General features: G+C 38.3%; 1 protein-coding gene across 4 annotated transcripts in view; it reads left to right on the top strand.

Annotated features, from left to right (window-relative positions):
* The window catches only part of MAP3K9 (mitogen-activated protein kinase kinase kinase 9), a 65,250-nt gene that overhangs the window by 21,511 nt on the left and 26,331 nt on the right, over positions 1-17,408 (top strand). For 3 of the 4 annotated variants that reach the window (XR_003927695.1, XR_003927693.1, XM_030043659.1), the window contains exons 3-4: positions 8,384-8,564; positions 16,031-16,179. Coding sequence is in view for 2 of the 4 variants with exons in the window: in XM_030043659.1 (XP_029899519.1) it covers positions 8,384-8,564; positions 16,031-16,179 (330 nt within the window). In the remaining 2 variants the exon portion in view is untranslated. The remainder of the gene's footprint in view (positions 1-8,383; positions 8,565-16,030; positions 16,180-17,408) is intronic. The other variant, XM_041119277.1, reaches the window with a different exon arrangement.

Here is a 17,408-nt window from a genome sequence, read left to right as displayed (position 1 = left end):
TGAATGTTGTTCTGCTTGTGAAGTGATGAGTCAGCTTTTAGCACAAGCAAAGCAATGGAGTATTCTGTTCAGCGCTACGCTATGCAGATAAACCTAATCCTTTCTCTAGGCTGAGAAAGCAGAAAAAGGCAATTATATGACTGTATTTTGCTGCTTTGTCACTTAATTTTGACAGCGAGGTGAAATGAGGAGCTGCTTCCTGCCAGTTCTTTGGTGTTACTAGCAACTGGATCAGCATGGGTTAAAGTGTTTATTTTTCCCTACTTGTTCTTTTCCACTACTTTGGCCCATTAGAGATTAAGAATGCTGTCCTAACTGTCCAAAAGTGTAGCTGAAAACTAGAATAACCTTCCCAAAAGAAACAAGCAAAAAGTCTGACAGTGTTAACTGCCTTCCAGGGGAAGTCTGTTTGTGAGAGGAGGTTATAACATGGTTTTTGGCTCTGCTAGTATAGTACGAGCAGAACAGAGAATTAAAACAGCAGCTGTTCATTTTGTTGCCAAAAAAAATTTTCTTAATTTCCCTTGTGAAAACTTTCCTTCTGTGAAAGTAATCTACCTCTTTAAACTATCTTTTCATGCATACTGGAAGTAGTATGGTGCTGGATTAAAAATAGGAGGTGTATTACTGAGTTTTTATGAGTGACCAACTTAAAACCCAAGTAAAACTTTATCATGTTTGTTTTAGTGACCGGATTGAAAGATTCAGTGCAGATGGTTTATCTGTTTATGTAGGGTAGAGGAGTGTGTTTTGAAGAAGAGTAGATGGGTTTGAGAAGAAGAAAATTAAAGGAAAGGGATAGAAATGTGTATATTCTGGCAGAAGGAAAGAGTTCCAGACCAATTAGTGCTTCTAGCATAATTGGAAAGAGGGAAAAACATGTTGTAATAGAAATAAGTTGGTTTAAGCAGAATGCAAAATATATCAACAATGCAGTTGTTTGTGTTGGAACACGATAATAAAAGTTGAGACTCTTCCCAAAACGAAGTTTGCTCAGCAGTTTTAAACTCCTTACTGGCTAAGAAGCAGGAGTGATACGGACATATGAGATGAGGTTTACCCAGCCCTCTTAGGGTTTATTAAAATGTAGGTACAAGTAGATCAAAGGATATACAGCTTTATACCCCTATCTTTATCTTGTCATGGTGTATTTGTGCATCTGATCTTATGTCTTTCTGGTAGATGGAAGAGTAATGAAAATACAGCTGTTTAATATCTGGAAACAAGGTCCTCTGCAATAAGGCTTTGTGTTTTCAACAAATATGTTCACCATTGACTTTTCAATTGATTCAGTGATCGTTAAGGTGAGTGGTGCAAGATGCAATGAATTACGACCTCTAGCTGCCTTTGGGCCAAGGGACAGTTTTACTTATTTAAGACTGATTTAACAGTAGTACCACTTTGACTTGCATTAGCTGTCCTACTAATAGAACAATGTATTTCTGAAAACTTAATTTAAAAGAAGCTCATAACACTGAGATAATCTTGCAACTACGAGTAAATTGGTTTTCACCAGATGGCTCTCTAACATCTGGTGTGTTGGGGAACTTCTCTAATTGAAATTGCTTACTTATACCAGACCACAGAGCTTCACGTGGTTTGAGTTTGGGCGCTTAGCACAGATGTGCCTCTAGTCAAGAGAGGCTCCTGTAGAGTGTAATTCAGAGCAATGCTTGGAATCTCCTTCTGGAGAGGCTTTGTCTTTTCTGACTTTGTTTGGAGCCTAGGAAGACAGCCTTCTGAGATGCTGCAAGTTTGTTTCATCCAAGCCAGCTTTCATTGTAATGATCCATGAGCATGGCAGGAGGGCGAAGGGGAAAAAATTCACCTTTTGAACATGTAAGGCTGTTGTAGCTGTGCATCTATTTCATGCATACAAGACAGAATTTCATTTCTGTAGAAATGTTTATCACTTGCCTCCAGGGCAGCCCTTATGTAGTTTTATCTTATAGTTTATGGCAGAGTTAAAACTTGACTAGCGTTTAATCTGTCAAATTTTTTTAGCTTCAGTCTGTATTCCTTCAGAATTCATTTGATTCTGTTTTGCCTGCTTAGAACTAACCAGTGGTTTAGGGTACTAGTACAGGATGCCTGCAGTTACAGAATTTTAAAGCTGCAGGTTTCAGTGTTTTCACCACAGTGATTTCTGTTTCTGAAAGGACATAAAATAGTCCTACATACATATAATCCCAATCCTAAACATGCTAGTACAAGTTCATGAGTTGCAAGTGAAAGTTCAATGTTCTAAGAAGAAGCTCCACCTTTGGAATTGTCCTTAAACATCTTATTAGACCAACAGTGGCCTTAGCTCTGTCCTTCTGTTAAATAATCCTGCACTATCTAGTGCCCCACAGAGCAGGCATCTCCATAATGACTTGTGATGATAAGACAGAACTGAAGATCCAGTAGTAGCAACTACATGAAGGCTGAACGATATAATGGTATCTTAGAAATCTTAATCAAGTTGCTTTTTGTATTGCTTTGAATACTAAGGCAGATGTTTTTGTCTTTCTAGTAAAGCATAATAATGTGGAATGGGGTGGAGTAGGAGGATGAGCTGACTGTGTCAGATACCATTGTGTCAGTCATACTTCAGTGGGTCTGTTTTTGTGAGGTCTATTTTCAGTACAAATCTTTGTTTAAACAACAGAAGCATCTGAGTTGGCCCTGGCTTTCAAAATCCTGCATTCTTCCTGATGTCACTGATATACAATTGTGACTCATGAAACTGAGAATCATCCCCTTTGGGATCTGTAATCACTGGGATCTGTGTACTTCTAAAGACTTGATGACTTTCAGTAAGAGCAACATTGGATTCTGTCAAAAGCCTGTTAGCTATTAATACACATACAGAATGGTACTTAAAATGGAGAAGGTACGCTGGCTTCACTTGACCTCAGGAAGTTGATTTCTATCACTTCCAACTCTGCTAGGAAAGCTGCTAGCTTGAATCACAAACAAGGATAAGAGGATCTTGGGTACATCATCAGTTCTCTGCCCCTGCCCCTTACTAAGAAACCATCATTAAATAGTGCCAGCATTGGCTGAGTTAACTCACCATTGCTCTTTGTACAGATTGAGGCTGGAATGAGAAACTCCAGTTGTATCAGGAAAGCCTCTAATGACACTTCTGTTTCAGCATCTGGTGTTGCCTGCTAACTGAAGAGTATTAGACCTGGTGAAAGATCTGGTTAATGGCCAGCATTCAGTGATCTGCAGAATGTACTGAAGATGCTCTTTGTAAACGTTATCGGTCTGCTTTGGCTCTGGCCTCTTAACTATTGCTTCAATAGTCAAAATAGCTAAATCAAACCATATCTTAAGCAACTGGACTTCTTGTGGAAATTATACTCTTCCACATTACTGTAACTCTGAAGAGGTAAATGCCAGGACTTGTTGACTAAGGATGATTCTCTGATAATATGGATCTTAATTGTGGAGTTCACTCATGGCAACAAAGACAAATTAAAGGACACTATTAAGAAAGGCTGTTTAGTAGCTGGTGTGGTCTTACAGCCCTGGGTGCAGCAGTTAGTAGTGTTGAGCATGATGGTAATTGTCCATGAAGTATCAAAGTCCCAGGCATAGGGTATCCTAAATCTTCAGAGTATGCTACCAACTGCCACCTATAGCTCTGAACTACTCAGAGACAACTGAAAATGCAGTAAAGTTAGTGATGAAACCAAGCCATGCAGTGCTGCCTTTCCTCTTTGTTACTGCAACTTGTTTTGTCCTGAGCAGAAGCTAAAGCATCACATAGACGGAAACCTGTGTTAAAAAGTCCTGAAAATATAACAATGACAAGTTTTCTTATCTCTAGCAATACACAGTTTGTTTACTTGCTGTAACATTGGACAGTATGACTAAGGACTGCACCAGACTGAGTCTTGTCAAATGATCTTTGAATTCTGCCTTATACTGTTCTGCTAGTTAGTCTGTCTTATCATCAAACCAGCAAGTGTTGGCTTATTGCCTTTGGCTACCTTAACCCACCCCTTTGTTTATATGGTGCCTACTTCTTTCTCTGTACTTAAGGAGACTTTCTCACAAGGGTCTGGCATGAAAATATCCTTGATGCTTCTTGTAAGGCATCAAAGATGTTCTCAAAGAATATGGTGGAACCTCAATAGACATTTTCATTCCAAAGAAAAAAGACTGGTCTTCATCATAACCTAGGTAAGAGGAGGCCCAATGTTTAATTTCTACCTTTGTATCTCTCCAAGCTCAGATCTAACGTGTCTTGACTGACTGTTGTCTTTCAGCACTTACAGTCTGCCTGGCCCTCAGGAATTAAAGTGGGGTCAAATCATTACCAGTAATGATTCTTGAGAGTCCTCGTGGTAATAAAGTTCTTAATAAATTCTTAGTAGTTGAAATTACACATCTAAATCTGTACCTGGATGTCTGCCTGATCAAGGGAAAGTCTTGCTAGGAGAAAACAATGCCTATTTGGATCTAATGTCTTTCTTGTCTCAGCTGGGACAACTTGAGATATGGAAGAGCTGTCTTGCTGGACAAAATTAATCTGACCTGTAATTAATTTCTCAATATCAATGCTTATTTTCTGGAGGACAAGTTCCAAGTCTTTCAGGAATATATGAAAATTCTGGATTATTACCCCTGTAAGCACACATGTGCATGACACCCTTCACCTAAAGTTGCTAACAATTTTTAATGCTAGTTTAAGCCACCATGCTTTGCTTCGTACTTGCAGTATGCAAAGAGCATGGTATTGGTGATTTGCTATGTTAAGTTGTTTTGCTGTAGCAGTCGATTCTCAAAGCCATCTGAATGTGCTTGTAAGACCCGGGTTACTTCACTGGTCCCTTTTGCAGACTGCCAGTTGGTTCCTACCCATGCTACTTAAGATCAGCTCTTAGCCTGTGCTACAGAGGAAAAAGATGGTTTTGAGTTGTTAGGAGCAGTAGTATATAGCATACCTTCGTCTACAACTTGGCTGGCTCTGTGCCTGCACACAGGAAGAGATTTCTGGCATGGGCTCTGCTAGAACGGGAAAACGGTGATCCACCACTAACAAACTGACACACATTCTGCATATTCCTGCTGATTCGGCTTTCGTTCTTCCCCAGTTGTCTGAAAACTAGGCCAAGTATCTTTGCTGCCAAACAATTTGTCTTTTTAAGGTTGGGAATGTGAAAGATTGTCAATTCAATTCTCTACCTTCTTTTAAACCTCTTTATCTCATGCAGATCTTCTAAATCAACAGACCAGAATGAGAAGATTTACTGCCTTGGTAGATTAGCTGCATTTTTGGTGTAGGTGCTCTATATTTGTGTCTGAATTCTTTTTGTTAGGCTTATCATCTGGCCACTGTTAGCTCTGTCCTGAGTGATCAAATCTATTTAAAGATGGAAAGGTATGTTAACTCTTTAACTGTAGGAGGTACATTGCTTATTTGTGTTTCATATTGTGGTACCTAATACGAGTGCAGAAGAAATAGCACTTGCAGAAGAGAACTTGCACTCAAAGCAGTAAACGAGGCAATAACTGGTTGTAGATAAAGCTCACAAGCAAATGAGACCATGTTGATTAGCATGAGTAAAATGCATTTGCAGTGTCCTAGCAACCTGGCTTGTGTTCATAAAAGAGATTTTTAAGGAGGAAACTGAAAGGAATTAATATTTCACCTATTTACAATTGAAATCATTGAATGTGAGCAAACGCAAGAGGGAGAGTCAAGGTTTTCGGTTTGAAAATCTGACAGATGGGCTAGGGAGACTCCTAGAAGTTACAAGTGAGCCTGTTGATACTGACCAAGATAAGGAGAACTGAAACAGATGCTGGAGAGGTACGTGATTCTTAAAATTAATTTTAACAATTTTGGGTTGCAGGATTATTATCCCAAGCAGTTATTACAAGGAAATAGGAGGGGAGCCAAGGATGTAACTAAGGAATCAAGGACTTGCAATAAATCCAGCTCTTTCATTGTCCTTCTCTGTGGTCTTTTGTCATGGTAATTTACCTTACTTAGCTTACATCTGACAAAAGAACAAGGTCATAGATACAAAAGTTCTGTGTAGGTACTAATTATTTTGTTAGAACTTAATACAAATCAAGGTAATTAGATTTAAATAACCTCTTGCTGGGAAAGTATGTACAACCGAAGTGTGATATCTGTCTCTCTGTCCTGCTGTTGAGCTCATTCAGACAGAATATGATCTACCTTGTGAACAACAGATTTACTTGTTGCTCATTGTGGTTATGGAAGGAGGCAAAAAAACCCCAAACCCTTTCTTGTTTCAAAGCTGTACTTTACCTTTACAACTTCACTGTGTATCTATATATTACTGCATTTAAATTTAAAATTAGATTTTATTATTCTGCCAGCTCTTTAGGCACAGTGGGTACATGCTAGAAGAAGAAACTTAGTACGTATATTCTAGGAGGCTTTTCATTCTTGCGATCAATGAGTGACTTGTTAGCAATTTCTCTTAGCAGTTCTTCATCTGCTAGAAAGAAGGAAAAAAGTTAAGCTTCCTACAAGAAGAGGCAGAAAGGAAGCCTTCTGTACCTTTGTTTCTTTTGGTGGCTCTGTTCTACACTGAAGTGCGGCTCTCAAAATACATATGCTTTTGCTCAAATGAAGAGAATACCAACTCTAGGCCTCAAACTTCTCCTTCCTCTGCAATTAGGAAAATAGAGCATTCAGTAATATTAGAAAGGATTTTTGCAAAAGAAGCAAGAACGAAGAGCTTAACCATAAGTCTAGATCATTCACAACTTGAGTTGGCCCACAAAAATCTTTACTGAGGTAGTATTTTGTGAATTCTGAAGCCTTGAAAAAAGGGTAGCTGATTTTTTTTTTTTTTTTTACTTGTCAGAGAACAGACAGTTTGTTTAACTTCAATAAAAGTAAATGCAGTATTTTAACGTTTAGATGTGTATTACTTACTATGCAGAAGGGTTCAAGTAACGCTTTTGGCTTTTATTTCATGGGAAATCCCATTTTGATTATTGGAGGAAAGTATGAGAATGAAAGTAAGATTTTTTTTTTTTTTTTTTTTCCCCCCCAAAAAAAGCTGTGTTAGCTTGAGACTGATATTTGAGTCTTTTCATGGACTGCTAAAAATGGCCCTGAAGATGATTTTTATATGTACTGTAATTTTTGCAATGCTTTTGCCTTTTATAGGTTTTGTTATGATCCATGATTATTTGGCTGTGGGGTGGTTGTTTTGGCTTGGGTTTTTTTTGTTTTGGTTTGGTTTTTTGCATTGCACACACACAGAAAGGGAAAAAAAACCCTCTTGTTTTCTAAGAACCTGTGTGTGTAATGACATTAAAAACAGAGTAGCTCCATAATGATGTATTAGTGGCTTGATGCCTTTTGCTGTGAATTCATTGGACTAGTGGTAAGACAAATATTTTTTTCTTCGTGGCCCTTTACAATGTGGCTGAAAATCATTTCACAGGCTTATGGCTGTGTTAGTTATGGAGGTTTAGTGGCCTATTATATTCTGTTGCTTGATGTTACATTGCTGGCGCAACTTGTGTGGTCACTTTACATTAAGATAAAGAGGATAATGAGGTGCTGCTAAAGCCGAGTGGATACTTCTGGCCTCTGGTTCACACTCATTTCACAGTGGTGTGACAGTACAGCTTTCTGGGTAAAGAGTAATATATGCCTTATACCAAAGCATTCTTGAGTTCTGCTGCAAGGTTTTTGAAAGTTCTTGGGTGTAGACTCCTTTACCACTGAAACACAGTAGAAACTTTGGCAGCTTAACTAAAAAAACAATTTCATAATGATGGGGGAGGGAATCTATAACATAGTGCTGTATATGAAGTCTTGAATTGGGCATGTTATTACTGATCATCAATCTTTTTTTTTAATTGTGACTTTAAAAAAAATATCTGTGTACCTAGAGCTTCCACTCCTAACACATTTACATGAAGGGTATATCCAGCCTGTGTGCGTATCTGGATTTAAAAAAAAAAAGTCCTCTAAGCAGTTCAAGAAAAAAGATGCTATTACTGGCTTGCTGAGAGAGGATTAATTAGGAAAAGTCTTCCCTTATCTGGATTTCTAGAAGTTACAGTGGTTCACTTCCTCTTAGCAGAGAATTATTATACAGAATGATGCTAGGCACTATATTAAATAATTATGTTATTATCTGTTTGTTCTCTGGGGCTTGGTATTTTGGTTAAATTTGAAGTTATTTGCTAGACAGCTGTTCACTTGTGAGGTGAAGGGATCAGCTTGAAATAACTTGTAACGGAGTGTCGTATGTTTGAATAACTAAAAGTCAGGGAGAATCTTGAAATTTGGGAGATCTCCAGGAGGATCTTTTTTGCATAAATACTAGCTTTACTCTGCATACCTTTTATATTCCTTCCCCGCCTCCCCCCCCCTGCTTTTCTCCAGTACTGATACTCGAAAAGGTGGAAAATGGAGATCTGAGCAACAAGATATTGAAGATCACGGATTTCGGCTTGGCCAGGGAATGGCATAAAACTACCAAAATGAGCGCAGCTGGGACATATGCCTGGATGGCTCCTGAGGTCATCCGCTCCTCCATGTTCTCCAAAGGCAGCGATGTGTGGAGGTATTGATTTGGCATTAAGTGATTGGATACTGAAGAGTAACTAGACCTGCCAGGAAACCTCTTTTATGTTTAAGAATGAGTAATGGTGAACCAAATATTAGAATCCAAGTCTTAAGAAAACTTTATCCACCAGCTTTCCATCTGTCAGACTCTCAGACTACTTTGTATTAAATGTAAACTTTTTTTTCACTGTAGAAAGTGGTGGACCAGCTCCTGCATGCCTCTAAATTTTTGTTGTTCTGTAAACTTACATTCAGATTATCCTAAGGTTCATAATCCTAATTCCCTCTGTTTTATCTAAAACAAACTTTTTGTGCTTACTTGGCTATTGGCTGACATAATCAAAGGGCATAAAACAATCTGTAAAGTACTTAAAATTACTACTTTTTTACTGTTTTACCAACAGTAAGATCATTTTATGTTTTGGTAGTAATCTCTCACTGATGTGTATGTACACAAACACACTGTACCGAATCGAATTCCCTGTGCAGTTTCAGCCTGAATACAGTGTTTTTCAGTTTCATACTAATCTTATTATTTCCACCCTTCTAGTCTTTCACATAAAATAATAAATCTCTTCTCTAGGTCCATCTGAGTATGTAATCCATAAGTAGTAATTTGCAAGTATATATTGTCTTTTCTATTCATGCACTGGGATTTTTGAGAATAGGAGCTGCTTTGGTGGGGAGGAGTGTAAGGGTCAGCCTGTAGACTTCCAGAAATTGAGTATGAATAAGACCATTAAGTGAATTGGTAAATCCAGAATTTAGTAAGTACCTCTAGGACAGTGACTTTTCTGGATGCTGTGTGACATGGATGTAGTACTGAACATCTGAAACAGATGAAGTATATGGAATTTTGTTTTTCCTGTGGGGAGAGAGGTATTGAAATGTCAGGGTGACTTTGTCTTTACAGGAGTAAGATTCTGTTGCTGGCCAGTAATGCTCCCACACAAGTGTGTGCATGCTGTGAAATCTGTCAGGATAAAGAAATATCCCAGCTGGTAGAATTGTCTGGCTGTAATAGCAGAGATTTGGTGTGTGGATTGTCATTTTCCTTGTCCAGTTTTGCTGAATAGATAATGTATTGCCTTGTGATAAGTCTGTGAACTTGTATTTTGCACACTAATGGTGTGGATAAAATTCTGACTCTGTAATTAAATGTGATAGCCTCTGTAGTTAATCTGAGATGAATTGAGCAAGAACCAGGCTTTTATTCTGAGTGAAGTCTGGCAGAAATGAAAACCTCAAGGCTGTGCACCTTTTCTGTGCACATGATGACAGTATTGGTTTGTACACAGCTTGTCAAGCTCAAACCTCAATTTGCTCTTCTCTGAAATGGTGCCCGGAATGGCCTTTAAGGGTAACCTGGGGGAGAGGGAGAAGGGAAGGGGGAAACAATTTCCCTGTGATTGTAACTTTACTAATCTAGGCACGCTGTGAACAGATCAGTAGATGTTCTGTACCAGTATGACCTCATTTTTAAAAAGATAAGACTGAATAGGTCAGTTGGTGATTTTCATGAAGGTAGCTCAAGTAAGTGCCTCTCTACCTGGGCAAAAATACCAGTTTGGTTATTAACTTAAGGACTGTGAATCACTTGGAACTTAAGGATTGTAAATAAATTATTTGTTAGTTTTTCAGAATACTGTATTTCTATTTTTAAGATTCCTTCATCACTTTCTCTTTTTATAGTTACCAGTCTTCCCTTGAAAACAGGTTGAGTTCCTCTCAGTGCTCTCTCTTAAACAGAGGGTCATCACCATTAAGAGAGCTGTTATCCTGTTTCTTAATAAGCCTTCTCTCTCTGGTGGCCAAAACCTTGAGTAACAGTTAAATAAGCTGAAAAGAACATGGTGTTTGAGGCATGTATGCAGAGGACAAATACTTGCCAGTGCGGTTGCTACTAGTGTGTCAGTGGTTGTAAGCACTGGGTTTTACAAAAACAGTCATGGACATGTGTGATAAATCCTGTCCCCACCCAAGGATGCAACTTGAAATTCTTAACAGGATGGACTTTTTTATCCTATTAGACTTGCCCCTCCTCTTGTGCACTTCAACCTCTTGGTTAATCACTGGAGTCGAGGGAGCTTTTTGCCTGACAACTTTCCAGTTAGTCTGTGTGGCATCCACAAAATTGGCCGTGTCTGTCTCTAACATTCACAAACCCTTTTATTTCAACACCTTTTCTTTAAAGCTTATTAGAATAATACTGCTGGCTGAATTGTTGCCTAGCCTTTTAACAAGAATCTTGTTCTCCTTGTGTTCTTGCTGCACAAACAGGTGAAGAAGATGCTTGCCAGGACTGAAATTTCCTGAGTCAGTCTTATCTCATCATAAATAACTGCTTCATGCAATTCCTTTCAAAACTTATATTAAGCTCCATTTAAAAAACTCGATCTGTGGTGGTTTTTTGTTTGGTGTTTGGGTTTTTTTTTGGTTTTGTTTTTTTTGTCTCACTCTAAAGGAGTGTTGGCAAAGAACTTACAAGGCTGAAGAATGCTCCCACACACTGGTGTCTATCACCAGGGTCTGGGCCACTGTAAAGTTTGTTGATAATAACAGTACTTAGTATATCTTGCTAGTGAAAATTTGTTGCTATGAATTCTGCTGTGCTGCACCTGCAAGCTTTAGATATACAGCAGAAACCTTGTGCTTATATTGCATGGAGGACAAAGAAGCTACAGTTTTATTTAAATATGTCAGCTCCTGTAAATCTCTTTATGTGTTTGAGAGGGGAGTTACGTATTTGCTTTGGATTTACAGGGGTGAAGCTGAAGCACAGATATTGCAGCTTATCCAGTGCTGTACAGCAAGCTAATGTTAGTAGGCATATAATTCAAATTTCCCTATCATTTTAACTGCTTAAATGTATTTCTTGTTTGCTGCACACTTCATTTTTGACTTGTGCTTCTTAAAAGACAATCATGTTGTCAATATGATTGGTGTGCGTAATATAAAGCCACCATACAACCTTCATCTGAGTTCCCTGTGTTCCTCAATTTAGATGCTTTTAAGATGTATCTACTCTGAGACCAGTGAAATAATTAGGAATTTAATTTTCATTTAGGAATGGAATACAAGAACTACCTAAAACCATCTGATTAGCAGATCAGGATGTTTCAGGCATTCAGTGGTGGGTGTAGGAACTTCAGTCATTAGAATATTTCATTTGAATCAAGTGTTGGTAAGCACTTCCATCCACAACTGACTGCTTGCAGGCTTCAGTAGTCACCTGTGTGTAATGAAGCACTGGCAAGACTTCAGTACCTGGCAGATAAGTGTTGACTAGTAATATTGGTAGAAGCTCATGTGGGAGAAATGTACGCAACTGACACTGAAATAAGCAGGAAATGTCATCTCTGGAACTGCCAGTCCAATAACATGCAAAATGCTGACTGTTAATAGCCATTAAAATGTAATGAAGTTTTCTTTCTCCACAAAAGTAATATTCTAGTATCTGTTGTTGCTGCAGTCTCCTTGTTGGGCTGATAGTTCCTTTGTTAGGGAAAGTGCTGAACCTAGGGAGGTGGATAAGAGGAACCTATGGTACAAATGCCATTGAACAATAACAGTGAGAAGAAATTACTGGTTTTTTTCTAAGTTCACAGACTTTAACAAGGGAGCGGCAAAATCACATGTGAAATCACGCAGACCTCCAGCTTCCCTCTCCCTGAAAACCCAGTGTGGAGGATTGAACCTGATGTTAAATGGCTTAAGGGATTACTGGATCACTGGGAGATGGTTAATTATTCATAAAAGTGTCAGTTGACTTGGTCATATGGCCTGTATCACATGATTCATTTTGCAATTAAAGTCCAAAAATTAATACTGGGTGCTGAAAAAATAAATGAACTTGATCAGTTTTTCTTCTTCCCTGTGGAGAATGAGGAGAGGCCCTTGATTCTTTCTTCCTAGACATTTTTGTATAAATCTCTTCTGTCTCTGGCTTTTTCCTTTGTAATTCCCAATCCCCTGCTTGAGAGTTAATGGAAAACACTCTGTTCAGCACCTGTCTTGCTGTTTAATCACTTGAGATGATTGTTGTTCAAATGACACAAAGCAGTGTTTCCCTAGTTCTGTGGAAGCTGTATTCTCAGCAATGAACTTTAAGTATGTAAGGAAGAGGTGGCATTCAGTTTTGTCAGAAACCAAGTGACCTTTCCTGCAATATATACTTCTAGTGTCAAATTAGAAGACACACCGATCTGTCCATTGTGTTTTAAAAACTACCCTGCAGAAGAAATGCTTTGAGCACATCAATAGTGCTTTCCTAACCATTCAATTAAGAGAAATATGTAATACATGCTTTACCCAGCACTAGTGGTAAAGTAATAACACAACTCTTTGGTAGTTTTTCCTACCTTTTGATATCAACACTCACATCCAAACTGAAGACTAACGTGAATGATCAATCAGATTTAGACAGACCAAATATATATTCAGTCCAGGATTCATTTTCTTTGAGTGTCTTCTGAATCCTAGGAGGCCAAAAGAAAATGGGAAATCCTTAAACTCCTGTTCATTTTTTTTCAAATGAGGCTCTTGAGACAGAAGAAATTGAGAACCTTGATGGGAAGAAGTAATTATAATTATTGTTATAATATCAAGAGTATGAATTGCATAGGAAAAATGCAAAAGATTGTATAGGTGAAAAAATATGATATTTTGCTTAATAAAGTAAACTAGCTGTGTTAGCAGCAAAGGTGGAATCTGTAGTGACTGAAATTCCATATCTAAATAGAAAAAGTAGTATTAAGACTGCCCAACAAAGGTGGCAGCAGTTATGATGGATGTTAAAGACTTGGCAGGGTGGGGGAGAGATTGCAAGAGTACAGGTTGTGATATAAAAATTTTGATTACTCCCAAATTGATAGGGCAATTGTTGCTTTGAAACAAGAAGAGATTAATCTTTTAGCTTCAGAAACGACTGTTTCATGGAGCAGCTATTGAGGGAGCTTTTAAGCAGACAAGCAGTTTTTCATTTGGTCTTCAGGTGTGCTTAGGAGGCCTTCAAAATTGGTCAAAATATATGTATGCTTAGATTCAATATCTTTGCAAGAGCAGTTAAGAAAAATTAGTCCGTTACAGTAGTGTTTAATCTCAGAGAGATTAATGACAACATTGAGGAATTTTGTGTGAAAACAAAAGGGGAATGTGCAACGTGGATATCTTTTAAGGACACTAGGTTAAAGCTCAGAGCAAATGCATAAGAAAGACTTTTAAATGAACGAAGAAGATGATGTAGAAAAGACTACTGGAAGACATCCTTCAAAAAGTTGAACCTGTATTCAAATGAGGGAAAATTAGGCATGGACTTAAGTGCTGGCAAGTTCAATGTAAAACACTGAAGAAGATTAAAAGGGTTTTGAGGAGAGTCTTGCAAAAAGCATAAAACCAGATAAATTGCTTTCAAATGCAGCACAAGTGAGAACCCTGCAGGAGAACATACAGCCCAGAGGTAACCAAGATGTAAGAGTGCAAAGATAAGGCTGTAGCAGAAAAAGCTTAGTAAGTGACTTGTGTCTGCTAGAAAGGAGCAAAGAGAGGCTTTTTAAGCTGAAAATTTCTCTTTAAGGGAGCCGGGCTGGAGGACATCTCATACTGAAGTAGTGTCCATGGAGGTGTTAAAACTGACTGATAAAATGAACAGTAACAAATTGCTGGGATTTACAGTAACACCCAAGATTTCTACAGGAGCATGAGAGCGCCAGCTGAGTTAATAGCTGTGCTGTGTAATCTGTTGCTTAAAGCTGCCCTAATGCCAGAAAAATGGAAGGCAGCAAGCACGATGACAGGTCTTATAAGAGCTTCCTGAGGATCAGCACGTCTGATTTTTCAGTTCTACTAAATGGTAGAAAGAGCACTAAAGAGCAGGGAGCTGGTGGAGTATGAGCATGTCTGGGGAAGAGTCTGCTTTTGTAGAAGGAAATCGTATCTTGTGAAAAAATGAAAATTCTTGAAGGAGTTACTGAGTATGTGGGCAAGTGGTAAGATTGCTTATACCATATTTGGATTTATAAAAACTTTCAACAAAATCTTCCGTCAAAAGCTTTTAAAGAAAGTAAATTGATGTGGGAAAAGAGGGCAAGTCTGTTTCCCATCCCTTAGTCAATTCTTAATTACTAAAGGAATAAATTAGTTTTCGTGGTGGGGAATTTTGTGTTCAACATAATCATAAGTGATTTGAAAAAGCAATAAATGGTTAGGTAACATTTGTTGATGATACCAGATTATTCAGGATAAGAAAAATTAATCTACTGCAGAGAGCCGAGGAGAAGTTTTACTACACGGAATGATAAAATAGATGAAATAGTAATAAATACAAAGTAGTACCCATGGAAGAATTTCACATGTACAATGATGGGTTCTAAATTTTACTATTATGATTCAATAAAAAGATATTGGAGTTAGTGTGGGTAACCTAGCTCATTTTGTAAGTAGTCAGAAAGGCAAGTGGCAAATTAAAATTTAATAGGAAAGAAATAAAGAAAACAGGAAATACTGTGCCTCTCCCCATATCTTTAAAACTTTGTTATTTTGGTCATTCCAACAGAAAATGTCAAGGTCAATGAAAGATGTGAAATGCCTTCTGTTCAGGATAGTAACTAGATTAGGATTTAGCTAGATTAGGATTTGGGGGACTGGAAAGAAGATGATGTAGGCAAGATGTAGTGGGAGCCTGTGAAATCATGGATGGCATGGAAGGAGCTAATAGGGAACATATGTTCACTCTTCCTTGTACTGAAAGAACTACAGGGAAGCAAATGAAATTACCAAGTGACGAGCTCAAAACAAACACACACAAGAATTTTTTGGCAATGCATCATTAAAATTGTGGAGCTCACTACCACAGACCATAGCGCATGGTAAATGGGTTCAGAAGAGAATAAGACAGAACAATGGAAGAAAAAACCTGTCAGGTCACTAAGTATGAAGAAGCTGTCTCTGGCTCAGGTTTCCTGGAAGCAGAGAGAATATTCTGAGGATATGTTGTTTGTTGTATGCCTGGAGGGAGAACAGTCCTGGAACTACTTCCATAACTTCAGAGTTAATTATTTTATAGAACATCTTAAAACCAACTTAATTCCAAAGAAGTATTTTTCACTTATTTTTAAAAATCACAACCCTTCTTCACATTTTTGAGAGTTTCACTGGGTTCTGGTTTGAACTTTACTAAATTAGTTAGAAGATTTATATTAATGTTTTTCAGATTGTTCCCAGTTTCCAGAGAGAAAATGATCTTTGCCTAAAAGGTGAAAATGGTATCTTACTTCAGTCATATTTAAAAAAGCAGGTGAAGTGAGGCACTTCACCAGCTTGACAGCCATGATGAGCTTGTCCAGAAAACTGTAATTTCTTCAGTGGACCAGGCTCACCCTGATAGGTTCAGGAACTTTCTTGTTGCTTAACAAAGAATGTGTTAAAGTCAAACACCTATTCTCTTTTCTGTTTTCTTCCTGGTAGTTACGGCGTGCTGCTTTGGGAACTGCTAACAGGAGAAGTACCATTCCGAGGAATTGATGGTCTTGCCGTAGCATATGGTGTTGCCATGAATAAACTTGCCCTTCCAATCCCTTCCACGTGTCCCGAGCCTTTTGCCAAACTCATGGAAGGTAAGCCAGCTGTGGTGTGAGTATGGTTTGTGCTGTTTCTAGAGTGCTGTTGAGCATTGCCTCCTTGTGTTGGTTTTGATACCTAAGAGCACAGATTTCTCAAGTGGCTTTATTCAGTGGTGCAAGTTATTATGGGAGCTAGGCTTGGCTGTTGGTGTGCTGTGACAGTTACTCTATGACAAGAGTAGTATGTGAAAGAAGTTTTCCTGCCTCTTTTTGTCAACTGGCTTTATAGGAAAATGGGGGTTATTGCTGTCATCATTTAGCTTGTTGTGTTCTAGTAGTGAAGACTCACCAACACCAAAACTTCAAATATTTTGGTCTAGTTTGAAGTCTGCAACTTGTTTTGAAATTCATAGCTTGAACAGTGAGGCAGTGTCAGATTGATTTGGAATGAAGCTTCATCCTACTGACATTTCAGGGAGAGGGTTTAAATGTGGCTTTGACATTTGAAAACAGCCCAAATTTTCAGTCAGAATGATGTGATTTTCTGCTTTGTGTGTGCAGTTAGTTCATGCCCAAGGTGGGCTACATATGGATGAAAGAAATATAGGAGTTTGTCATCAGAGCTGCTGTGGTTATTAAAAATGATTCCATGAGGTAGCTTTTGGGGTGTACCTATGTGACCTGCTCTGCTGGCTATTGCAACTACTTATGTATCTCCTGAGCTTCAGTTGTTCCTTCCTCCCTCCTTCCTTCCCTCTCTCGCAGTAGTACCTTTAGGGTTTTTTTCAGTGCCCCTATTCCCAAGGATTTCCAGGTGTTTATATGTAATAAACATTTTTCCACCAATCTGGCAGAAAGAAAAACTGAGGTAAAGAGAAATCAAACGTGTTTTATAGTCTTAGTGAGCAAAGAATGAGTCTGAATGTAGAACTGTTATTCTGTGGCCTCTGGTGGTGTTTTTAGCCCCAAGAAAGGAACTCGATTCACGCAAGAAAATGTTTCTGATGGATTACTCTGTTTTTAGAGTACATTTGCATTTCTCTGGTCTTTTCTATAGGTTACAGGCTTCAGTTAAGTTAAAGCAGAAAAATTCATGTACTGCTGTGCTAAAAAATAAATATACTACTGGATAGTAAACAGCAGCAGAATTGCAGGTACAGTAGCTTGGAAGCAGTTAAAGCAAGAAACTGCATCTGAAAGAGTTAATGGAACTACCAGCTCAGTGTTGTGCCAGGGCAGTTTATTTTGACATGGCTCCCTAAAACAAGGACCCTGGATTTCTT

This window comes from Aquila chrysaetos, chromosome 2, assembly GCF_900496995.4.
Source record: "Aquila chrysaetos chrysaetos chromosome 2, bAquChr1.4, whole genome shotgun sequence".
Lineage (NCBI taxonomy): Eukaryota > Metazoa > Chordata > Aves > Accipitriformes > Accipitridae > Aquila > Aquila chrysaetos.
Note: the sequence above shows the minus strand (reverse complement) of the source record. Positions and strands in the feature narration are given on the sequence as shown.